The following is a 24,649-nucleotide window of genomic DNA, read 5'->3' on the forward strand; positions in this document are numbered from 1 at the left end:
TATTGATACTATGCTCAAATTTAAGATGATACATGCATACAACTATTTGTTTCACACATTGGCGGTTATGCAAGATGATGCAAAATGCTTGTTGTTTAGGGTTGATGGAGGTCACAGTACGGTTTACATTGGCAAGATGAGCACTAATTGTAAGTCAGCCCTGACGTTCTATATGACTAGATCGCCAAGTACGCAAAGTATCCAGGCTAGTTAGTTGATCCAGTAATGAATCGAAGCATTGCAGAGGTACAATAATTGTCACCACCACAAGAGCGGGTCTGTTCCGTCTCCCCGGACGCCGGACATCACTATACCAAGCTTGTTTCTATATTTTGTGATATGCTCATAGCATCGCAAATAGCATTATTAGGCGAAGAAATAGATTGACATCATGGGCTGATCATTACTCCAAATAGAATTTCATCTTCAATGCCGCGGAGATATTCCCACGAGGAATGCTGGAAATAGCTACCCCTGCAAATTAAGTCACTGGACGAGGTTTCATGGCAGCACACCAAGATCCGGACCTGAATCCACGCAGCTTATTCCAGAGTAGACTCAAATTTAAGCCAAAGGCTTGACTGCTTGACTGCATGGCTAAGCTTCAACTATCACCTGTCCGCAGATGCAAGGCGTCGATCACAAGCCAGATTCCAGACACAATTTTAGGTGGGTGACGCGTGTGTATCAGGAACTGAGCTCCAGCGACCCAATATCGCAGATCGCAAGGGGTTCCATTCCAGGGCAAAGTTTCCAAAATAATTTCCAGCCAGGAACATTTGCGAATATGATAAAAGCTCTAGATCCCACCCCCAATCAGATCCACCAGTGCATAGGGTGGCTTGTTTTTCGTTTGTCACTTCTATGAATTACTTGGCGGTTATTCGATATGCAGCCTATCTCACCAGAGTCGACGGCGTCGACCTTGTCGATGGATGAGGCTAAGGCCTCCCCTCTCGCGTTACTACACGAACATTCTCTTGAGCTTACCCCGGATGGAAAATATGTGCGATGGTTGCGTGATCATCCGAAGCATCCTCGCAATTGGTCTGGAGCGAGGAAGACATATGATGTTGTTCTCATTTGTCTATTGGATCTTTTCATGTATGATTGAAGCAATTATCGATATTTTGAGGATGACTGCTGACAATCTATGCAGCACAGCATCTAGCACCGCTGGTGTAGGTGGATACTTACTCTATATCAAGAATTGTCAAGCTAACATGGTTTCTCTAGTCGGCTGCAGCTGCACAAGCTAAGCATGAATATAACATGAGTGAAACGCTATCTACCTTTGTTTTTGTGACGCTGTAAGATAATCACTCCAATAGCCTATGACTATCCTTTCTCACATCGAACAGATTTCTCCTCGGCCAGGTGGCAGGCACTATCTTGTTCCCGCCATGGTCAGAAGCCTTTGGGCGCAAGAACATGTACATTTTCAGCAGTGGTCTAAGCGCAATTTGCTGCATGATCATTGGCCTTGTACGCCCATTGCCTATTATTATCATCATGCGAATCATCGCTGGGCTTCTCTCCGCGATCCCGTACACCATTATCGGTGGAAGCATTGAAGATATGTTCAACTCGCAAGCCCGAATCTGGGCTATGTACTATTGGACCATTGCATCAAACATCGGTCTGATTCTTGGGCCTATCATGAGCAGCTATATCGTAGCAGGTCTCGATTGGTAAGTTGCTCAACACTCACTATCTGTGCTGGATGCTGACGCAATATTCAGGCGGTGGAACTTTTATATATTCGCCATGATCATTGCTGTAGTCACAGGCGGTCTATTCTTTGTTCGCGAATCTCGACCCTCTTTGTTGCTGGCCAATGAGGTCAAGCAAGTCACAGACATGACGACTATGAAGTCGATTCCGCCGCCTCTTAATCATGACCATATACCAGATCTCCATACATTTGCAAAGGAGTCTCTTTTCCGGCCGGTCCAGCTCTTCTTCCAAGAACCCATCATCTTCATCGTTTCAATGATGATTTCCGTGGCCATGTCTCTGATATATATCTTCACGCAAGCCCTGCAGCCCATCTATGAATCGATGGGATTCGCAGAGACCGAGGCATCCCTCATCTTCATCGCTATTGGACTGGGAACTGTTCTCAGCGTGTTCACCCGCATACTTGATGGCTATATCCTTGACTACTTCCGCCGCCAGGGGCAGCCTATCAAGCCAGAGTACAAACTCGTTGGGCTGGGCCTAGGTGGCCCATTCCTTGCAATTGGTCTGTGGTGGTTTGCTTGGACTATTCCACCAGATGTTCAGACTGCATGGATTGTGCCCACAATATCTCTTGTGTTGGTGGGGTATGCTCTAACGGAGATGGACACCGTGCTGTATGGGTACATCTCAGATAGCTATCTGAGTTATTCTGCAAGTGCCACTGCGGCAGTTGCGTTTGTGCGAGCGCTGCTATCTGGTGCATTCCCGCTCTTTACAACGCAAATGTTCGACGGGCTTGGTAACAACATTGCTATGTCTGTGTTGGCTGCTCTGGCCACTGCATTCTGTATCGTGCCGCCTGTGTTTATCTTTTACGGGGAAAGGATCCGTCGGGCTAGCAAGTTCGCTCGGTACAGTTGGGAGATTCAGGAAGAATTGGGTAAAGATGAGGAGGATTGGTGATCAATAATCTTTGTTCTATATATATATGCCGTCGAAAAGTTGAAGAGTCGTCGAGTTGATAGTATGAAAATTAGAAGTGAAATTGGATGAACATAAGACATCAGATACATTGTCAAAAGAAACTTCGCAAGAAATTGGCATGAACATGTGTGACTGACTATACAGCTTGTTTGGAAAGAGTTGTGCTTCCTTGGGCTGCGTTTGATTCCCAGTACTTCTCTTTCTTGCCTCGGTTAACAATCAAACCATAAATATCGAATGGATCAAAGAATGTCTGGAGCCAATGGCGGGGATCTTCGTAACCTGGCCCTTCAATCTCTGTAACACCATCTTCCGCAAGATATATATTGTTAGATCGCGGAAGCGAGCGCATCGGATGGAATACATTCAGCAAAGTGGTATTGCTGTACATGAACACGACCTCGAAGACCCAGAAAAACCATTCTTGTTTCAGCACAGGGCTTATGTGTTCGAGGTCACCGTAAGCATTGAGGCTGGCCGCAGTGAAGTATTCCACGGTTCGGTAGATCGTGCGGATTGTGATGAGCGTACAGCTGCAATAGAGGACTAACAGCGTACGCTTGATCTTGTGATTCAATACCCCTCCTCGGGAGCAATTGTAGTGAAATCGACCAGCTAGACTGACAAATCCTACCATAAGAGCAATTTGCATGATCAGTGCTGCCTTGAGCAGTGACTTGCCAATGTTTTGTGAGGCGACAGTAGAGTCTGAACTTGCTACTCGGGCTGCTCCATTTGCGGTAATGCTTTCGATGGCCACTCCCAGGGCGACGAAAGTTGTAAATACGCGGCCGGGGTGGATGGGTGAGTGGTAAGGTATGTAGTAAAGCATTCGACCGAGGATGAAGAAGTTGGCTCCTTCGTATACTGGCCTAGAAAGCACAGAGAGCTATCTTCAGTGGTGATATCTCAGGGAAGATCGGGTGTATATAACTTACGGTCCAGCCAGGAGGAGTACAGTACTTGCGATAAATACACCGAGATTTCCCCACTGCCCGAATGCTCCAATAGCACGCAGGATAAACCCTGCTGTGAACAGAAGGGCAGACCATGGCAGAAGTCCAGTGACTTTCCAGGATTTATATTTGCTGTACATTGGATTAGTTTTTAAATCTTAGGGTTTGCTACAGAAGTGACATACTAGCTTTGGTAACCATGTATGCCGCCCGAGACAGCAAAAAGGATGGCAAATGCTATCGCAGCACCTTTGTTAGGCGCATAGAACCACAAGCTTCCCTCCTCTTTGATATGTTAGGTCAAATGAGGTAATTTGATTTGATAGTCGACTCACGATACGACGATCTTGCCTCAAGCATGATTGCAATAAAGATTTAGTAACAACGCTTGGAGTGAATATAAGATATGATGCTTGACATAGCTATGTCTCAGGGGGCTTTACGACCTGGTATATATACTCGTGGATTTTACGTTGGATGACAGTGACGCTGCAACTCTATACCATGTGCCCAAGGTAAGCGAAAACGAGTTACCTAATTAGGATAAGCGTGACACTAGACTGACGAATTATAGCGCGAAGATCCTTCCGATGTACCCACCAAGGCTGTGAGGAAAGAGCGTTGGACGCTTCGTATTGAGAGTGGCTTGGCCTGGCACAGCAAAATACGAAGTCATTTGGGTTCAAGTAACGCCCTGCAATGAACCAATATAATAAGAATCGAGAAGGCTTCTATTGATTGTCTGTAGATCTCAATATGTGGCAAAGGCTCGAAGGAAATACGAGATGTACCAATTTGGCTAGAGTCCCAACAACCACTGACCCTTAGACCCATTTCTGTTTCGTCGTAGCAGCCGTTGCAAATATAGCAAGTCGGATCAGTATTGTCTTTGTCTTCCATGAGACCGAAAGAATGAGATCAAGTAGAAATTCACCGGAGCCTCAAATCTGGCACGTGATATGGTTGTCCTGGCAACCCCAAAGAGGCAACTTTAATGTTGATCAGCGTTCTGGACTCTGCGGGTTTGATGTTTGACTGTTTTGATTGCATCCATTCAACTTCAACGCCCGTCATCGTGCAATTGCATACATATCCACGAGACTAGTGCCCAAAATGCCGCCTAAACAGCCCCAGACATCGTTGTTTCAAGTATTCCTGCGCCTGCGCCCGCCGATGGCTCAGAAACCAGATGAATCTGGGCGTTTTCTTACCGTGGAGCCTCCTGAGTCTTCACTTGATGAAACTGAAATTGTCTCGCGAGGCTCAACACATATTACCCTTCAGCCTCCTAATGATACGAGAAAGCGCGCGATTGAGAGGTTCGGTTTCACCAAGGTCTTTGACGAGAGCGCTTCGCAATTGGATATTTTCCATGACACTGGGATGGAACCCATCATTCGGGGAGTGCTGAAGGAAAATCGAGATGGTCTAGTTGCTACGCTCGGAGTAACGGGCAGCGGAAAGGTCTGAGCTGCATCTCACCCTGTTGCAATTCTAAAACTAATGATATGACAGAGCCACACCATTCTAGGATCCAAGACACAACGAGGAATGACCCAAATGGCACTCGACGTAATCTTCCGTTCCCTGGAGCCGACAATTAAAACCGAAGATGGCAGCATTACTCCCGTAATGTTAGCTTCACTGGCCACTGCAGATGCATCGGAAGCCCAGTTGTTCTCTGCCCAAACATTCTTGGAAGCTGTATATGGCGAACCAAACGGACGTTCTTCAAGAGCGCAAACACCCATGAGTCCGGCTCGTGCCAATACCCCACTCTCGGTACGATGCCCCCTTGCCCTGAAAACCCTCCATGGATCGCCGACCCCGCGAGCTCGTACACCTGGATCGTCTCTCCCGAGGCCAAGATCTAAAGCTGGAACCCCCCGCAAGGTGGAATTCTCTTCTGTGGCCAGTCCCATTAGCACTGATCGAGCTGGCATTGGCCAAACCTCGACTGAGTATTGTGGATGGATTACCCCAGGATTTATTAATCCAGTCCCTTATACCCACTCCCACAATTTTGAGCCACAATCAGCTAAATCTCGACTTTATGTCTTCAAGGAACCGAGCCCTGCATTAAACTTTCCCCGACGCCACGCACGCGAAAGACCTGATGCTCTACCTAGACTTCCGGATATGAGCCACCTGACTGTGGATATGGATCCAAAGTCTGACTACATTGTTTTGGTATCTATGTATGAGGTATACAATGATCGAATTTTTGATCTTTTGTCCCCCGCCATTGTTACTGGTCAAGGAAACACGATGTCCCGCGGAAATAACCAAAAGGATCGACGACGCCCCTTGCTGTTCAAGCCCACCGAAGGTTCACCGGATCGCAAGTTGGTTGCAGGACTTCGCAAAATCGCTTGCAGCAGCTATGAAGAGGCACTGGCCATTTTGGATGTTGGTCTAACCGAGCGCAAGGTGACTGGTACTGGAATGAATAGCGTGAGCTCTCGAAGTCACGGCTTCTTTTCCTTGGAAGTGAAGAAGCGCACATACTCAAAACGCACCGGGGAATACACCTGGGTTGGAAATGCCCTCACTGTTGTTGATCTTGCTGGTACGTAAACCGATGTTCATATAGCAGGACCATTGCTGATGATTCAGGCTCTGAGCGCGCGAGAACGGCCAAGACAGCTGGCGCCACTCTAGCTGAGGCCGGTAAAATCAACGAAAGTTTGATGTATCTCGGTCAATGCCTACAGATGCAAAGCAACATCCAGGATGGAATGAAGGTATGTGAAACACCCATTGATCGTTGCGTTAATAGCTGCTAACCCACAAAGACTGCACTTGTTCCCTACCGCCAGTGTAAACTAACCGAGCTCTTGTTCTCGAATTCGTTCCCTTCATCCTCTCAGATGTCCCGGGGACAGTACCCACAAAAGGCAGTCATGGTAGTCACCGCCGACCCACTGGGTGATTTCAATGCCACCTCTCAAATCTTACGCTATTCGGCGTTGGCTCGCGAAGTTACCGTTCCTCGGATGCCCTCGCTCTCCGAGTCCATCATCTCTGCGGCATCTGGCAGTCATCGCTCAGTCAGTGGCCGTACGTCACCTAATTTCGAGGCCATTGAAGAGCTCCAGAAGGCCGCTAGTGAGATTACTCGCCTCACCCGCGATTGCCACGCACTCGCTGTAAAGCTTGCGGAAGAAGAGATTGCACGCGCTGAGGTCGAAACAAGGCTCAGGGCTGCCGAGGAAAGATGTCTTATCATCGAGCAAGATGTACGCGAGGAGTGCTGGGAAGAGATGGACGAGAAAATGGAAGAGGAAAGGAAACGGTGGCAGAACGCATGGGATGAACAGGTCAGCATATCCGGTCCATTTCGAACGATATCAACTCTAACTCTCCCCAGATTGGCCGCAACGATGAGCACATTGACAAGAAGGTTGAACTTGTATCCCGCGGATTTCAGAGTGAGTTCTTAAATATCATTGGAGGGCAGGGCTTGTCAAACTAACCCTTATTCCCAGTTTTTGAAGATTTCGATGCCAATGGACGAATGGACGAGCTCGAACAGGAAAACGACCAGCTTCGTCGCAAACTAGCCGCTCTTGAACGTGAAATGCTCAGCCAATCTCCAACCAGAAAACCTAGGACCAAGACTGTCGCGCCCGCGCGATCTAATCTTCATGGCCGCGAGAGCGACATTGAGAATGCGCTGCAGCGTATGGATCAGCTGAAGCTCGCTGATACCATGTTTGCTCCCCCGTCCCCGAGTGCATCGCCTACCAAGAAGACAAGGAAAATGGGGACGCGGAAATGGGACCTTGCACCTGAGGATGAGATCTAATCTTCTTCTCCCGTCTATCTCTTACCTTCACGACCCTCACGATTGATTCTTCTTCTCCCCATGTCTAAGATACTAAAACTTTTAATCACTTTGTTTGTTTTTTTTGTTTGATACGAAGATATCCCCTGGCCGAGGCGTTTTGGATTTCATGTTTGTTTGAAAATTTTTGATATTTTCTGTCCTGAATACCAGTTTTGGAACGTGTGAATATTGTATTGTACATGCTAGCTCGTAAGCCATCCATAGCAACCGGTCTCCCAACGCCAGCGAGCAGTTCTAAATAGTTCTGTCTCTTAGGGAAACGTCCTCCCATGTGCTCCATAAAAAAAAAACTAAGGCCCTCCATAAAAAAAAAGGCTGAAATGCAAAACGAACCCCTCAAGACTCAGCAGGTGTGATATCCATTGCATCCGGTTCTCCGCCGTCCTGCTTGTCATTGATAGTCTCACCCTCAGCTTCGTTGGCAGACTGATCGGCAGTGGCATTCTTGTCGTCGTCTTCCTCCAACCTCGTTTCCTCATCCTGCATCTCATCATCCTCATCACCCTCCATATAGGTAACACCCTCACCTTCATCCCCCTCATGATCATCCTCCTCCTCATTACCATCCTCAGCATCCTCATCGCCAGTCCCTATCTCCTCCGCATCAGTAACGTGAGGGAAAAGCGCTGACGTCCCCTCCTCCAGCTTCGTATCCTCAGCCTCACTCATCTCAGTTTCGTCCCCGCCATCGTGCTCATCACGCTGCTCAGCCGACGTATCTCCACCTGAAATAACAACCTTGATGGAGCCACGAGCCGCTGAGGCAGAGCCCGCAGGCGTTGACCCAGGGCCCTGCGGTGTCGCAGGCGGGTCGGTGTCGCCAGCAGAAGCGAGTCTATTTGCGATAGCGCGAGGAGCCAGCTTCGTGTTGACGATGGTGTCGGCGCGTTTCTGGATATCGCGGCGGGCGATGCCCTTTGTCCGGCCTCGGGGCGCCGGAGTCTCCAAGGTAGGGAGGGTGGTTGGTGAGGTTGAGGTTGAGGCTTCGGTTGGGCCGTCGCCGAGCATGAGGAGGTGGTCGACTTTCATCTTTTCTTTGTTTTCGTCCGTTGCTTGCTCGACTAGATGGGGGGCGTTGATCTCGTATAGTCGGGCGTAGAGGTCCGCGATCAGGTCTTCGAACATGGTGATCTTCATTAGGTTGTTGTTGAGCTTTTTGAGTTCCAGGGCGTCCCGGACTAATTCGAGGACGACCTGGCTTTCTGGAGCTAGCTGTGGGAGGCTTTCCATGCGGGCTGTCTTCGTGGAGAACTCTTCCCAGCCGATTGGTTTGAAGATGCTTTCCTCGTGGCCTTCGCTGATCTTGGCTGCGCGGCGGATCAACTGCGACTGTTGTTAGCTAGGGAAGTTACTTGCGATAGATGATGGATCCTTACTTTCGCATAAATAAGACAGCAGTCTTCCCACAGCTTGGTGTGGTTGAAGAAATCGCCTTGCTTCTTTCTCACGCGGCGTAACAACTGATCCAGGCTTGCGCGATCATCGAGTTGATCAAGTAAGCCGACAAAAAAGTAGACGTAACGAGTTGTGTAAACGAAATGACGTCCTGGACGTTCAAATTCTGGTCGCCAAACCTGAATGGTGAGAGTTTTGGTGAATATTTGGGAAAGTTCCTGCTTAGCAGCTAGAGCAGCAGTCGCATTCTGCTGTTCGTCGTAAAAGATATGCGCAGCCTAAAGCTAGGTCAGCCCGTTGAATTATCAACAGTACTGATGAAGATGATACATACCTTGACGCTCATGCGATGATGCCAATTGGACTTGTCGGCACTCTTAAACTTCTTGAGAACTTCAAGTATATATGGATTCCACCCCTCCATGTTCTCCGGGGCATCAACTTTACGGGCCCATGGAATTGCAAAGAGAATTTTGCTCCCTTCAGTCACCGCCATGTATCCTCGAAGGACCGCCTTGTGCACGACAGAGAAGAGCTTGAAGTGGGGCTCAAATATTGGGTCAGACCGGGAGTCCCTTCGCTGTGGAAGGGCATTGATAGCATCGAGAAGAGCATTCAGGACTTCTTGTAATTCAACCCTCTTGGATGTCGTCCTCAAAGAATCGTCACTGTTGAACATTTTCCAAAGGCATTTGCCAAGGGTATAATGAGTCCTATTCATCGTTAACATACTTGAAAGTTTCCACAGTCAGTATTCGGCCACTTACATCCATCGCTTGGATTTGTCACCAGTTGCCTGCTTCAGAAGATTGCTAGCAAAGTTCCATGCCGAATACAGCGACATCTCCTTGAAAGGCGTTCCCTTGTACATTTGCTGGCTTTCTTCGCTGCTAAAATGCCGAGGAAAGTCCGTAACACTGAAGGCACCCATGGATAGCGGCTCCCGAGAGGAGGCGTATATGCGCAGACCAAAGTCCGAGTAAAGATCTGACATCACAGCCCTAGTCTCAGCCGTCGGATCCGCAGTTCTGATGGCAGTAGAAACGGCCATTGCGTAACAATGAATAGCATTGCGCTGCAGTGCTGCCAAGTCCCCGCGATTGTTATTGATCTTATCAGCTGTCCATGTGATATCTTCATCCAACTTTGAGTCGTAAGTTTGGGCAAGGCGATACCATGTTTCCCACCTTCCAGTCCCGTGATCTAGATCTTGTCTGAAGAAGCCGATAGCGTCGTCAAGTTCAGTTGTGGAACCAGGGGTGATACGCTTTTGGGATCGAAACTTGGTGAGCGCAGCATGACCGAGGAGGAAAAACCAGCCTTTTGCAGCAATTTTAGCGTTTTCGGTAGGGACAATTGTCGTTGAAAGCTCTGTGATACCCTGAACAGCGCGCAGAAGATTTGCTGGGTTAAGGGCAGCCTTGAGATACGCATTGACGATGCGGCGATTGAACGTCAGCTGGGGTGTCTGAGAAGAGGCCTTAGCGGGGCCGATTGCTTGCTGCAGTTTTTCGATGGTAATTTTTAACTCAGACTTGGACAAGTCCTTCATATTCATTTTGTAGGCCTGCTGCAAAACGAAATCGATCATCATGATTGCTGTCGGGCGATCCAGTTTCTCGGAAGGACATCCATGGTCAATGGTACCATCGAACTGTGAGAATTTGATGCCATGAAGATCCAGGAGTATTTGACAGATGTCAAATTCATAGTCTCCTTTAGTCTCGAGACCAAAGAGTTCTGCTTTCAAAAGCTTTAAGAATCTCTTTTGTGAGTACCTGCACATTGATCGAACACCCAGTGCGTTATGGACGGAGCGAAGGAAATGAACCCTGTCTTCGAGTGGATCATCGAAAAGTTCTTTGTTCTGGGTAATTGCCTCCATGAACATGGTGTATTGCAGGATCCAACACCGAACATATAGCTCTCGCATTCTGTCTTTGAAGTTTTCAAGCGTTTTCAGTAACGTCCCACGGAAATCACGACCCGAAATCTGACCCACGCGCACTGAGTCTTCGTATAGAACAAAGCTGTGCAGAAGCCTGATGAGACGAGCTACAGCAGACATAGAGGTTTGGAGATGCTCTATATCGAAGCACTCAAATGCCTTGTCCGACTCGTCGAGAACCAGTGGTATCGCTTTGGCCAAGATGCCATCAAGGGCTTTGAGCCAGCCAAGTAAAGAGACTTGACGATGTTGATCTGTTTCCTCAATGTGCTTCGCTGCCTCGAGTTCTGTCATCACAACTTCGATGCTTCGCAAGTAGCAAGATACAACTTTAGGCGGATAATCAATGGCTTGGTACGCTTCCTGAAGTCTGCGCCAGAGGAATAATCGTAATGTAGCATCCCCTCTATCGAGAAACGCGGCCATCTCACTAAGATGTGACGTTGGGTGATTCAGATCATTTTCCACCGGTGTTTCAGCGTACTCAACCGACGTGGGTTCAAGGATCGGCTCGATCGCCTCGATGAGAGTAACTGGATCCTCTGAATCCGAGTTGAACACCTTGGCAAAGAAGTCCATGCATTTAAGCTTCAAGACCTCTTGGTCTATCACGGAACCAGATAATTCTGACATGATAGAATTGTTGACGAGATTGAAACTCGGGTTACCAAATGACTGAAGGATTTGCTTCAGATCTTGAAGACAAAGTAAAACATGTTCTCGCTGCGCATCCCCGGCAAGATTGACATGGAATACAGATGCCCAAAGATGACGGAGAGTGAGGTCTTGCTGGCATTGGCCTGTCGGACCATGATCAACGAAATGGTCAATAGATGTTCGGGCCAACATGCCCCAGCGAGCCAAACAATCCCGCTGCGCAAGACTTGTTTCCTCTACTGTCTCATTGGCAACATTCTCAGCTGAAGAGAATATGTCCAAATGAAGCTCGTAAATGGTTTGGATCATCCCAAGTTCGTAGAAATCTCTCGCCCGATATTCAAAAGGAAATCCACTGCTCGAGTCAAGAATTCGACTCTCAAGGTTTGCGATCAGTTCACCACAAGTTCGGTAGAGAAATTCGTCTTCCCGAAGCAAGAGTTGCACAACTGTCTCCTTGAGGTCTTGCGGCCATAGAAAAGATATGTATGTTGATCTTGCCGTGGACCAGCTTGAGGATTCTTGGCCAAACTCTGGCATAAGAAGACATTTGAGCCATTCAAATGAAGTATCATGAGGATGTAGCCAGTCGGAGTTGACGGCATTGGAGAAGTCATACAGCTGTTCCCCAGAGGGAAGCTCTTCTTCGACGGCTGGTTTCCGAGCACCCTTCCTTGAGTGCTCCAGGAACACAGCGAGCCCAGATTTGCTTGTGCCACGAATGTCCTTCAATGACGATAGGTCATCTTTTTGTTGCATCAAGCGAGACTTCTCATCATCCCATGTTTTGATGAGGCCTCGGAAATCTTGTAACAGTCGTGTCTCGGGGTCATTAGGAGAATTGGATGAGTCGTTCTTCCCGGTACACTTTGCCCTAAGATTCTCGATGCTACCAAGCGCCTCGATTCCAACCTTTGAGAACAGGGATTCGACTGTGCTAAACATCCAATCATCGGCATTGATGAAAACCTCGAGGCGGTCTCCATAGTACTTTTCCTGATCAAAAGCAACTTCTTCGGGTTGTGCCAGAGCTTCGGCGTTGGACTCTCGAGCTCTTGTTCGTCTGCTTTTCATGCGTCCCCCCTCCGGCTCTTCGTTCGCTGCCGAAGCGGACGACCTTTTACGAAAGTCAGTGGGAGAGCTCGGGTCAGCGTCGTCTGGGTTATTTTCTTCCTGTTCCGCTTGTTGGTCATGGGGCTGCGCAGATTGACGTTCCAATGACTCCATTAATTGTTTTTCAGCACTCTGGTCAATGGATGAATGCTCTTCGCCTGCCTCGGAAGGCTCTTTCGCTGGCTCTGATGCGCTATGTTCTGGCTTTGCATCGTCTTCTGTTGTTTGTGCCGGGACCATATCAGGCTGCTCGGATTCATCAGCCTTACCCTCCTGCCCCTCGGCATCGATGGTCATCTCCGTGTCCTCTGTCTTTAGGGCAAGTGTATCTGGATCTTGGGAACTTCTGGCCGGTAGAACAATGTGTATAGACTGGCTAGGGACATCAGCAAGCGAGGCATTATCTCGATCATCGAGAGCCTGAAGAAGTGCCTTGCCAACTGACTCCCAGGTTGGATTAGCGGGTGTGATTTCCTGACGTGATGCGTGTATGGCAAGAGGTCCTTTGGACGGATCCAGGTTCTGCAAATCGGTTGGAAGAGCGGGCAGAGTTGGAAAGGGATCCTCATGCTGTTTCAGGTACTTTAAGAGAGCTTTTTTGGGCCGCTTGACTGGAATCTGCGAAGCAGACATCCGGTCCAAAAGTGACTCAAGTGTGCTTCGCAGGCGTTTCTCCGCAAAAATTTCCTCCAGGCCAAGTTGCTCTGATCGCAATTCCAGCCGATTATCATCGTCTGCTAGTACACTCTCCAAGCAATACCGAGATAGACGATAGCTGTGCAAGGCACTGCTTAATCTAGCGCTTTGTCTCCAAAGATTCAGGTCCGAATCATCTCGTTCCAGTGCATCTCCAAAAGATATAAGTGCTTTTCTGGATGCCTCGGACAACTTGCTTTGTGCTTCTTGTTCGGTTTCGGAGGTTTGAGGCGCCGTTCGTATAGAGTCTTGTACTGAGTCGAGGACGAATTTGCCATGGTTCTTATAGGACAGGTATAGCGTTTGGAATAAGCTAGAGGCAGAGTCACTGGCGTTGAATTCAGTGAGAGTTTCTGTGACACTTTCGTCAGAGACCTCTTGGGCCTCCACCTCGTCGAATACACCCCTTTTGAAATCGGAGAAAGACTCTGGGTATTTAAAGATCTCCGAATTGAGTAGAGCTTCGTATGCCTCAGCGGCTTGTGGATAGAAGCTTGGACCTTGTGAATGTAGCTTCAAGGCACTGTAGTAAAGCTTCAAAGCTTCCTCGATCTGCAACTCCTTGGTATCGTCCACCTCCTCCTCGATGGCTTCATCGGGCTCAACATTCAATGCGACCCAGCTCGACATAGTGTGAGCCCCACGCGGGTCCCTAAACAATTAGATGAAGAGAGAAACTAGGAAACCGCATCTCAGAGCCTGCAAAGACTGAGAGCCTGCAGGCAATAATGGTAATGATGAAATTGTTATCGCGGACACGTTATCACGCGTTGAACCAATCGTGTAATTGGGGCCTGAGTGCCTGAGCGCCTTGGTGCCTGAAGTATTTTGGGACGGTACGGAGTACAAACGTTCGAGTATTCTAAGACCAAGATTCCTTTCCACTCATCGCAACCCCTGACTAGTTGTTTGGTTTTCGTGGAATTTCTCTTTTTTATACCCCTATCTTTGATCCTGTCGCCCTTGTGCAGGCGCCATGGTTGCGCCCGCTGTTCCTGAGTATGTCTCATCCCCCGGTTACGTGTTCCCCGGGTTGCGTGCACATGGCCATTGCTCGACAGCGATCACAGCAGCAGCCGCGGAAATCCCAGGAATTATGACTGACATATAGCGCACTATCTAGAATCCACGAGGAGGATGAGATCTATGTTGCGGTCGATGCGCGCACAGAATCCTTGCAGAGCTTGCGAGAACTAGGCCCCCCAGATCTGGTTTATTTGGTCAAGCAACCCAAGGCCAATTCGACTCGTCAGGTACGCTTATCGCTTTGCTATGATCCAATTGACGCTGTGCGACCGACTGACTGATTTCCCCCCCATGATAGACCGGCGTTTATCATCATGTCACCGGAATTGATGCTTCTTCGTCCGCTAGCTTAGCCGCCTACGTTAACACCCTCACATTCTCTCCTCTCGATAAAACACATAAAGTGGTATCGGGCATATACTGGTGAGAACATCAATTGGGGCAATCTTTTGTTCATATGCTGATAGTTATCCAGTTGCTACAATGCATTCTCCCACCTCGATATGCGCGTTGAAGTCAAAATCCCCGGAAGTTTGGAGAGCTACTGCATTGATGAACGGGGCGACAAGCGGGTTGCCACTGAAGCTCTTTGGCTCGAAACTTTCCTCTGCTCCGTTCTGAGAGCCTATCACTATGCGGACGATGGAAGCGGTGATGCTGTCAAGAGAATCGTCGGAGTTCGACGATTCAACCCCGTGACAAACACAGAGATGGAGCACAAGTTCCTGGATGCTGCTGAGAAACTTTTCTTCCTCGGTATGGATCTCTAACCTCTTGTCTCTTTTGTCTCGGGCTAATAACGTAACAGGACGTCAATTGAGCTCCGACCCCGAAACACAAGTCCCCAACACCGTGAGCAACCACCTCACATCCGGAATTCTCAAATACATTCGTACTACCGGCCGCTACACATCTGGAATCAATTTGTTTGAGAAACTCCGCACCAGGGACGTGGAAGTTTCATCGCTCCTCGCTCGCGTACAGATAATGGCAGATGAGGAGGTGCAAGCAGTGCGCTTAATGTATGATGCTTTGCAAGATGTGCCGATGGACTATGCTCTGCTTGATTGCCAAGCATCGTTCTGTCAGAGCAAGGGCGAAGGTGACATGGCGCTTGAATGCGCCAAGCGCGCAGTGACTGCGGCTCCCAGTGAGTTTAGCACATGGGCTCGCCTTGCTGAGGTCTACGTCAGCATGGAAAAATGGGACCTGGCACTTCTGACTCTGAACTCCTGTCCCATGTTCACATATCAAGACAAAGACACTCCTCGCATGCCCCAACCCTCGCGAATTATGCTCCCAATCCTTGCTGAAAGCATTCTCGATGAACTCGACGAAGGCCAGCCAAAGCAGGGAGACCCGCACGACTATGTCCACCCTTCTCTGCGCAAGATCCATGCCGCTAACTACCAAGGTACATTCTTGAAGGCTTACAACCTGCTGACAAAGATCGCTGCTACCATTGGCTGGGATCAACTCTTGAAGGCCCGTAGTGAGGTATTTGTCATGGAAGAGGAGTACCGGGTTGAGCGGAAACAAGTTCACAAGCCTGCGCAATCCCTAGGAGCAGAGACGAACGGAAACAGCCTTGAGACTGAAGATGACTCTGGCTCCCTGGCTGGAACCCACAATGGAGATGCGACTAATCACGCGCAAAGCCCCCTCGAGCGACCGGAACAAACAGTGGCCTCCGAGGTTGCAAAATCTGGAAATGAGGATGTAGGTTACATTGTACAGGAGTCTGTTAGATTGACATGCTAACTGATCGTCTTACAGCCTGATCCGTCTCACAGCTCATATACACAATTCCACAACAAGCGTCTTTGTGAAAGATGGCTAGACAACCTGTTCATGGTCTTGTTTGAGGACCTTCGCATCTATACTATCTGGAGAACCGAAATGGCCCAGTATCATCAGCAAGCAATGGAGTACAAGAAGTCTGCCACTGAGTGGGAGATTCTTGGCGAGCTCGCTCAGCGACTCCACCATTTCGATGAGAGCATCGAGGCATATCAAAACTGTCTTGCGGCTCGATTTTCGCCCAAGGCCATGCGTGGTGTCCTGAAACTCTACGAGCAGCGAAATGACACCCGAGGCATGCTCGGCGCGTTGATCCGTCTAATCGCCTGGCAATATCGTTGGTACTCGGAGGTATGTGTCCCTTCCGCCATGATTTCGACCGCATCTAACCATTCTCCAGTTCTCTCCTGAGCTCTTGTTCTTGGTTCGCAAGCTGATTGAAGAAGAGGGCGCCGTGAAGGTCCGCAGCATTGTTCAAGCGACGAACTTGCCTCAAGCTGTCCTAGATCTCACACACCAGTACTGCCAACTGTGTGCGACTTTCCGCAGCAGTGGCAGCGATACTTAAAGCTAGGCAACTTATAATCAGAGAACGAGTTGAAAGGGCCGTCTTTTATGAGGCCATAGTGTTTTATGTCTTCCCTGAATATCAAGATAGAAAGCGGGGCGCAGGGCTAATGACCATCCTGGATTGATTACGTCTCCTTTCCCCCTCTTCGTTGTTAAAATTTGATTAATTGTGTATATTTCCCGGCTTTGGAGTTGTGCGTTTGAGTAAGTGGATCACGGTGGTTCGCATAAAGTAGTCTAGTAACTTAAGGTCTGCATAAATCCCCACAGTGGAAAGACGCCACAGACATAACCAGTCAATGAGCCTGGACAAATACTCCAGGGCTTGTGGGCATGCATGACATCGCCAAATCCCCAAGACCACAGGGAGACTTGGCTGATTTCCTACACTAGCCAACATCTACATCCGACCTTCAAAAGAACCATCGTGCCTAAATCTACTCTCCTAAATCGCTCAGCAGAACATCGAATATGAGAAACTATCGCATTTAGCAATCCGACCCTCCAAACAGAAGCATTGACGACATATACTTCTGCTTTGGAACTAGATCCTAGTCGCAACATTATTCCTCTTCCTCAGCCGCCTCGATCTCAGACAGATCCGACTCCTTAGGAACGACGCCGCCCTTTTCCTTAACAGCAGCTGCAGCAGGGCCGCTCTTCTTAGCCGTATCAGCAGCTGCCTCTTCCTCGCCTTCTTCCTCGACAGGCTCATCGTCCTTATCAGTCTCAGCGACCTCGACGCCCTCGTCGTCATCGACTATGGGCGCGGTCTTCTGTTTCTTGGCTACCGGCGGGCCTGGAGAAGGGTCACTTAGCAGGAAACTCGGGAATTGGCGATAGATGGGACATGGCATCATTATGGGACGAGACAACATTGCGAATAGGGCTAGGGAGAGGGAGAGGCAGAGTGTGGAAAGGGCGTCCAAGAGAAACATACCTTCGTCTTTGGCTGGTTCTTCCTCTTCATCCTCGTCTTCATCTGACTCGGATGCGCCCTCGGGCTCTTCTTCTTCACCATCGTCACTTCCTTCCGCTAGTTCAGGCTCGGAGTCTTCATATCTATCCATTGCGCGGTCAAGTTAGCAAGGGCTAATTGTGATAGAGAGCTCGTGCGAAGTGAGTCTCAAGCCACGATGGTTTCGCGATTGCGTGACTAATGCTAATGAGGGAGGATATAACTCACTCTTCTTCCTCTTCGCTCTCGTCGCTAGGGAGGGCCTGGAGCTCCTCGGCGTCCTGCTTTCTCTTGCGAGTGGTCATAGTAAATAATTAGGTGGAATTAACTTAGTATAAGGATGGAAATATAGTGTAAGAAAGAGGGTTCGGTGAATTGGCAAAAATCCTAAGCTGGGGGGACGGGAAATATATAGGGGGAGACAAAAAAAAAGGGAAAAATGAGCGAGCCACCACTGCGTAGCTCTAGGAAGGGAGGGGGCATAAGCGGAGGTGACGGTGACGACACGGGAGTGACAGGATAATTAGGGTTGATATGATAGCTTACACTCCGTAGGAGTGATGCGTGGTTTTTGCAGAAGTGCGTGTCGTTATTTACATTCCGCATATGCCGCGGTATTCAACCTGTTTCACCTTCCAAGGTTCTTTTCAAATCTCTCCATTGTCATTGCGTCAAGAACTCAAAATCCGCCATACTCGGATCAAGCAGGTTCTCGTCAAGTCCGAATCCATATGTCCCGACCATGCCATAAATCAAGTCTGGCGGGGGGAATCCTTGCGCCATTGCGTTGGCTCCCCCAGGGACATCGCGCCCTTCAATTGTAGGGGCGCTGCCCCGGAACTGCCAAGCTGCTTCCCAGGAATCGAACCGCTCGAGCATCTTGCCCAATCCTCGTGCGATATGTCGGGTGAGATGGCGCTCGCCTGCAGAGACACAATTCATCAATTCAATCACGCGCTCGACTAGTCGTCGTACTTGGCGAGCATTGATACTTAGGTAAGCTGTATTCCAATTTATAGCAACCTTGAGTAGGAAAACGGCGGAGAATGTAACCATAGTGTGAGTAAAGATGGGGACTCCGACAATCGCATCACGAATGTCAGGTTCTTCGAGTACCATGTTGAGGCATGCCATCGCCGATGAAATTGCGATATTTGCCGATTCTTTGCGATCCATAGAAAACACTGGTGTATTAGACGGGGAAAGCGCACGGAGAGCAAGTGAGTTAAGTTGGAACTTGGCGAAATGATAGTGCAGCACCACTCCCTTGGAAGGATACGTTCGCACATATGCACTATCAGCTGTGATGGATTCCAATGGATGTTAGGGCGAACAGTTGTGGATAATGAGTCAATAGAGAACTTACCGGATCGGGGTTGCCAGAGAAGTCGCCATTGATCTACTGCAACGTTATATACGCGCAACTGCCCAAAATCCTCTTCACTCAATGCCTGCTCCGTATCGCTGCTAAACATCCGATACGCCTCGGTCAGAATCATAAAAAGAGCAACTTGGGCTAAAAGCCGAATGTCTCCGGGGACAACCATCGGCAGCGCAAGAAAGGTCTCGTGGTTGCGGATCACCACATCTTCGTGGATGACAGGCGGCCGACCATAGGCAATACTAAAATGATGGTCGCATACGTACAGCAAGTACCAAAGTTGGGCGCGTTCATACTGATCTGTATGTCCACGAGTCAAGCGCTGGTAGCTTTGATGAAGGCCCATTTCGGTCGCAATTCGCACCGCGTGTCCGGACAGCTTCCAGCTCAACTCAGATAGCCAAAAAGCCCCCACGCAGAGACCCCGGATGTCATCAAGAGTGTGGGCCCGCGTGAGGGCCATGTTGGAGACAAGCGATACATACTCGCTGTAGCACCGGTTCAAGGTTTCGGTGCGGTTCGGGATATGGAGTGCCGCTACGGTCAAAACGGCAGCCGAAAGAAGGGTCGAGGCGCGACGGACGGATGTTAAATCGCGGTGTACAAGAATTATTCCACCCCAGAGTAGCTGGTTCATGGTGCGACTGAAGTATGCGAATAATTCCTCTGCTTCGTGGAGCGAGATCAGACCCCGGGAGATGAAATCTTCCTCTAACAACGTCTGCTTAGGTGCCTCGACATGATTGTTCCTCAAATTTCGTAATTTCGTCACCTCGTATAAACTACGCATGGGAGCAGGAACTAATTCTGGGTTTTGGAGATCCTGCTCCGGCGACGGCTCCCGAGTAACGTCCATCACGACCCCGGGTCCCTCTTGATGACTGGTGTGTGTCTGCGCCCGATCGATTGAGGGACGGTGGTCATGATGCGACGACGTGGCGGGACTGGGTCCATTGAGATTCACAGTGTCCCCAGAAGAATAGGTCGAGAGGTCAGGTAACCCGCCTTGTTGCAATAGATGCGATACAGCTGCCTGCAGCTGATGCATGGTCGCATTCGCCTGGGATTTCCAGCTATAGGACCAATGAATTAGCATCTGCGCTGGTAGTTTCGAAGCTCCAAACTCAGGAGCGGGGTCAGACTTGCACACTTACATCCCATCATCCTCGACAAACTTTTGCGAAAAGTCATTTATAACGCATTTAATACCGCTGCGAATACATTTTGTACAATTTGACTCTCCTGGTCGGAATTCGCAGCGAATCTTGTGGCGCTTACATTCGGCGCCTGCTCCACGTTAGTGAGTGGGTGTCGGAGACGGTGTGGGGAAGACTCACAGGCACGAGCTTTGGAGATCTTGGGCGCAGACCGTGTGTTGTTTACTCGGGGCGACTCTAAATTTGCATCCTCGGATGACCGCTTCAGTGGAGTTGCGGCATCCATGATGTGATTGCTCAAGAGAAGGAATCGGTGATGCTCCGGGCATGCGGATTAGGGGCAAAATATTCGGGGTGGGGGGAGAGCTGGAGTACAATGTCTTGAATTGAGCCGAGGTGAGATCAGATCAAGGTGACATGCGACTCTAGTGAGAATAAATGAGGTAAGAAAGGTCAATGAAAGAATACAAGAATGGAAGAGTTAGAACAAAAACAATGTGTGACTCTGACCCCCGCGGACTCGACTTTCCCGAAATCTCATGTGGCACGGATCAAAGCAATCATCGTTGTTATTCTGGTTAATTTTCTTCGAAATAAGCATTGTTATTGAAGTTGATAGACTTAGAGACACTGTTCGAAATCCATGAATACTCGACATCTACTGTACGCGCACAGCCTCTTCCTAGGCAATCCCCATGAGTGTTGCTTACATACCCCGGAATCCAACATCCAATTGAGAAGAATGGGTCAGAGAGGGTCCCCCGAGGGCCCTGGACGAAGATATTTCAAAGGCGATTCGTGCAAACAGATCCACTGCTGTGCGCCGGCCTAAGTCCGGTGCGGAGGACCAGGCAAAGATCGCCTCGGACTTGATGCGAATGCGGAGAGAAATGCGGGCATGAACTTCAGATGTTTCCTTGAAATATATTTACGTCTAACTTACTATAGATATACATACATGTGTGTAAGTGTGTATGTAAGTGTGTATGTAAGTGTGTGTAGAGGCTTGAGCTGTCTAAATATGCTTCCCTCGCTCTTGCCTATAAATTCACTCCAACACCTTCCCATAGATAGTACACGTATTCACCTACCCTCTCACTGCCTAGTTACCCTTTTCACTTTAATTTCACTTTACCTTCATCCAATCTTGAAGCTACAACAGACTCCTATAATAATAGTGCTACTTAGCCGGCTCCAACATTCACCAGCCTCTCTTTTTAGAGACCGCTCTTAGGTATTTAATTCACCATCTTCACATTTGCAAACTGTTTCCACTGTAAGATCGTCACTCTATATCTGCAGTGGAATACAGGTCGACAATTTGCCCAGGCCGCAAAATTTGCAGAGCTGCTGGAGACTGCAAAGAGCAAAAGATATGAAAAATCTACATAATGCCATTTCATTGGAAGACTTTCGACACACCAGTTGTCCAGGCTTGTTAGATGCTAAGTAGGACCAAACCCCGTAGAGTGACCAGAGGTAGGTACTGGAGGTCTAAGGATGAATATGATACTTAAATTTAGCAGGGTTCTATAGAGACTAGATTTGGCGGAACCGAATATCAGTTGAAATTTGGAAAACCCAAGTAGTATCCTTTGCATGGACGAAACCCAATGCCTACGCTATTTCACATGGTATCATTCGAAGGCCGTAAGACCAAAGACGCAGCTAAAAGCAAGCGGATGACAATCACATCCTAATAACTCCCAAACCATCCAGAGGACAAAAAGAATGCAACTTATTTTCTGAGAGCAACTTCCTCAATCGTCGTCGTCCCCATAGTCATAGTCACTTTCGTAACCACCCGCAAATGCATCGTCGAGACCATCGTCATTGTCGTCTTCTTCATCCTCCTCCTCGTCATCTGGATCCGGCGCCTCGACCATATCAGGAGCAGCCTCGGCCTTGTTTAACTTGGCAGAGTTCTGAGTAGCAGCTGGGGCAGTCGAGGGTGGCGTAGGGAGCGGTGCAGCAGACGGAGGACGGGAAAGTCGATTCTTAACTGGAGTCGCGCGGCGAGAGCGGGCAGCTGCTTCTGGCTCGATGCTGACGCTGCGCCGTGAGGCAACGCTTTGGCTGCGGCTCTGGCTACGACTCATGCTTTCTGTCTTAGGGTCGCCTCCTTCGCCGCCGTACAATGTGTCAAGAAGAGAGTAGTTGATCTTTTTGCTGTATCCGCGGTGCTCGAGCATGCGGCGTGTTGCTTCGGCGGGTGTTGAGGCGCGCGAGCTGCGACCATCTTCGCCCTCTTCGCCTTCCAGGTAGGTGACATCGCCGAGTCGACCACGGCGGCGCTTGCGCGCTTTGCGAGGCGCTGGTCCGCCATTTGCCTCCTCCTGAGCCCGTTTCAGGGCCTTGGCCTGCTGTGTACGGAGGTACTCCTTGTTCTCAGTGACCCAAATTGATTCTTTGATCTCAACCTCAGCTGGCGAGAGCAGACAGAAGGCGACTTCGGGGTCGTCTTCAAATTCCGCGATATCAATTTCAGTGCTATCAGAAACTACAGGCCGCTGGGGCTCGGAACCAGCGCTCTGGACCATATTTGAATCTTGAGCCAGCATAGATCGCATTTCATCTTCGAGCGCCTCTTCAGACGCAACCTGCTCGGCAGATGGCTCGGGTGCGTGCTGTCGTTTGCCCTTGCCCTTGGATTTGGCCGGTTCGTTTTTCATATCTTCGATGACATCACTGACGGCTTTGGCGACTACTGATGCGCGTCGACCTTGAGCACCGGCTGTCAAAGCAGGATCGATCGGAAGATTGGGGATAGCGAAACCGTCGGCATCTACGCGATGTGGTTGTACAAATTCTGCTTCGCTTTCGGTTGGGGAGTCGTCTTCGATTTCGGCCGCTGTCTTGGGCACTCTCTTGACAATGCTTTTCCGACCTTCTCGCCCGCGAGTGAAGGAAGGGGGTCGTGGGTATTTTCCAATTGGACGGAACGGAATTGGTCCACGGTCAGTTCGCCACTCTCGGTGGAGCTGAACTCGTTCAAACGTGTACTAATAGTCGTTTCGGTAACTTTGACGATATAGACGACTTCGCGCACGGTTCGGCGGAAGTTGTTCATGCGTGCGGCAAGGATCAGTGCTGCACCGCAAAGACCGGCCGGGCGTCGACCAGTGGTCATCCAATCCCGGTTCATGCGCTGCACGATACGAACTGCCTCTCCGGCCACCGCCATGAGAGCCGGGCCAAACTCAAGTTGTTTGGCAAAACGGTAAATCAGACTTTCGGGGTCGATAGGGTTCATGAGAAAGACGTTGCCACCCAGGCGGAGCTCATCGAGAAGAGCCTTATAACAGCGACCCAGCTTGAAGACGTTGATCATCAGCACATCGGCAAAATCGATGAGCATGACTGTATTTCCGTTTTGTCGACGACAAGCAATGTATAGGCAAACAGCCGCCACCGTTTTGGTGCGACGGCCTTGGATAAAGTTGTGAGAAACAGCAAGCTTGAAAACTTGACCAGCGGCCTTGGTCGCACTTTCCGGAATGAGGAGGGCCCGAGATAGTTGGGTAATATAACGATTTCCGTTTTGCTCGGTCATTTCTCGACTCTCCATGGCACCTCCGCGCTGGAAGCCGGGGCCATAACTGCGGACGTGAGTTTGATCTTCGCCGACGAAGGAACCCTGCACAACGGCAGCACCAGAAGATGATTCACCAAATGTTACTTCGGAGACGATGTTGGATTCACTAATGACTGTACCACAGCCTGAGCAGACCTTCACTCCGCCATCCTCGACGATTTGCGGGGCAGGGCATCCTGGGTTCGGACAGTTGGTAGTTTTCGGATGCGTTGTCGGCTTAGGTGCTTGAGGACGTCCAATAGATGTTGGACGTTTGATAGAAGTAGAGCTGGGGGGCTTCAGACTGGCCAGTCGCCCAACTGGCCGGCGGGGGGAGGGACTGGTCGCACGCCGGATCTGGGAGCCGACATTGCGATCAAATTGCAAGATGAGAGAAGTCAGTATGTGGATGAGAGACAGGGGAGATCGGTCAGGAACCGAGGTCCTCGCAGCCTCGGAGATTGGTGAATGTAATAGACAGTAACTTTTTTTTTGGGTCGCGAAAGTTCGTATCAATGGGTCACGGTCAGCGATAAGGACGAGACCAGAAGCCGAGAGAGAAATTGGAAGTATTCATCCGCTTACGTAATCGAGTTGAAAGTCAAGGTTCACGACATTGAAGTGAGAAGCAAGTAATTGTAGTTTCTTTGTTATATTGTTCTATTGTTCTATTGCTTTATTACTCAACAATCAGAATTAGTAGAATACAATAGACAGTATGCGATATAGATTCATGTGGAAGTTATAAGTACAAAGTACATTGTATGAATCACGTCCAAACACGCTAGCTCAATGCGGAATAATGGGATTTTTTCGGTCGCGCCTTCCTCTTCATTCTGCCAAATCTATTAGTCATCATGCCTTAGATTCCAGGTAACCTAGGAAGGTTAGTCAACTACAT

The 24,649-nt window shown here is 49.3% G+C and overlaps 8 protein-coding genes across 8 annotated transcripts; 3 read left to right on the forward strand and 5 right to left on the reverse strand.

Annotated features, from left to right (window-relative positions):
* Positions 1 to 889: 889 nt before the first annotated feature.
* On the forward strand, positions 890 to 2,646 carry N7529_008631 (uncharacterized protein; the record flags this gene model as incomplete). Its single annotated transcript, XM_057244158.1, has 5 exons — positions 890 to 1,104; positions 1,160 to 1,181; positions 1,237 to 1,310; positions 1,362 to 1,691; positions 1,743 to 2,646. The coding sequence occupies 5 exons, from the start codon at positions 890 to 892 to the stop codon at positions 2,644 to 2,646; spliced, it is 1,545 nt and encodes a 514-aa protein (XP_057095696.1).
* Positions 2,647 to 2,803: 157 nt separating this feature from the next.
* N7529_008632 (putative RTA1 domain protein) lies at positions 2,804 to 3,983 on the reverse strand (the record flags this gene model as incomplete). Its single annotated transcript, XM_057244159.1, has 4 exons — positions 2,804 to 3,539; positions 3,606 to 3,755; positions 3,809 to 3,908; positions 3,959 to 3,983. 4 exons carry the CDS (start codon positions 3,981 to 3,983, stop codon positions 2,804 to 2,806), a joined length of 1,011 nt encoding a protein of 336 aa, XP_057095697.1.
* A 753-nt stretch (positions 3,984 to 4,736) lies between these two features.
* On the forward strand, positions 4,737 to 7,431 carry N7529_008633 (uncharacterized protein; the record flags this gene model as incomplete). Its single annotated transcript, XM_057244160.1, has 6 exons — positions 4,737 to 5,087; positions 5,139 to 6,192; positions 6,240 to 6,367; positions 6,419 to 6,943; positions 6,994 to 7,054; positions 7,112 to 7,431. 6 exons carry the CDS (start codon positions 4,737 to 4,739, stop codon positions 7,429 to 7,431), a joined length of 2,439 nt encoding a protein of 812 aa, XP_057095698.1.
* Positions 7,432 to 7,809: 378 nt separating this feature from the next.
* On the reverse strand, positions 7,810 to 13,912 carry hir3 (putative transcriptional corepressor of histone genes (Hir3); the record flags this gene model as incomplete). The annotated part of the gene is made up of 4 exons (XM_057244161.1): positions 7,810 to 8,796; positions 8,850 to 9,146; positions 9,203 to 9,581; positions 9,636 to 13,912. The coding sequence occupies 4 exons, from the start codon at positions 13,910 to 13,912 to the stop codon at positions 7,810 to 7,812; spliced, it is 5,940 nt and encodes a 1,979-aa protein (XP_057095699.1).
* Positions 13,913 to 14,258: 346 nt separating this feature from the next.
* N7529_008635 (ChAPs family protein) lies at positions 14,259 to 16,676 on the forward strand (the record flags this gene model as incomplete). Its single annotated transcript, XM_057244162.1, has 7 exons — positions 14,259 to 14,281; positions 14,394 to 14,535; positions 14,607 to 14,731; positions 14,784 to 15,064; positions 15,117 to 16,027; positions 16,085 to 16,459; positions 16,509 to 16,676. The coding sequence occupies 7 exons, from the start codon at positions 14,259 to 14,261 to the stop codon at positions 16,674 to 16,676; spliced, it is 2,025 nt and encodes a 674-aa protein (XP_057095700.1).
* Positions 16,677 to 17,241: 565 nt separating this feature from the next.
* N7529_008636 (uncharacterized protein) lies at positions 17,242 to 17,941 on the reverse strand (the record flags this gene model as incomplete). The annotated part of the gene is made up of 3 exons (XM_057244163.1): positions 17,242 to 17,477; positions 17,619 to 17,740; positions 17,865 to 17,941. 3 exons carry the CDS (start codon positions 17,939 to 17,941, stop codon positions 17,242 to 17,244), a joined length of 435 nt encoding a protein of 144 aa, XP_057095701.1.
* Positions 17,942 to 18,299: 358 nt separating this feature from the next.
* Positions 18,300 to 20,460, reverse strand: N7529_008637 (putative C6 transcription factor; the record flags this gene model as incomplete). The annotated part of the gene is made up of 4 exons (XM_057244164.1): positions 18,300 to 18,937; positions 19,003 to 20,090; positions 20,172 to 20,304; positions 20,355 to 20,460. The coding sequence occupies 4 exons, from the start codon at positions 20,458 to 20,460 to the stop codon at positions 18,300 to 18,302; spliced, it is 1,965 nt and encodes a 654-aa protein (XP_057095702.1).
* A 1,474-nt stretch (positions 20,461 to 21,934) lies between these two features.
* On the reverse strand, positions 21,935 to 24,365 carry N7529_008638 (transcription factor TFIIIB subunit BRF1; the record flags this gene model as incomplete). The annotated part of the gene is made up of 3 exons (XM_057244165.1): positions 21,935 to 23,064; positions 23,118 to 24,193; positions 24,361 to 24,365. The coding sequence occupies 3 exons, from the start codon at positions 24,363 to 24,365 to the stop codon at positions 21,935 to 21,937; spliced, it is 2,211 nt and encodes a 736-aa protein (XP_057095703.1).
* Positions 24,366 to 24,649: the final 284 nt, after the last annotated feature.

The sequence above is a fragment of the Penicillium soppii genome (genome assembly GCF_028829465.1).
Source record: "Penicillium soppii strain IBT 18220 chromosome Unknown utg000006l, whole genome shotgun sequence".
Classification (NCBI taxonomy): domain Eukaryota; kingdom Fungi; phylum Ascomycota; class Eurotiomycetes; order Eurotiales; family Aspergillaceae; genus Penicillium; species Penicillium soppii.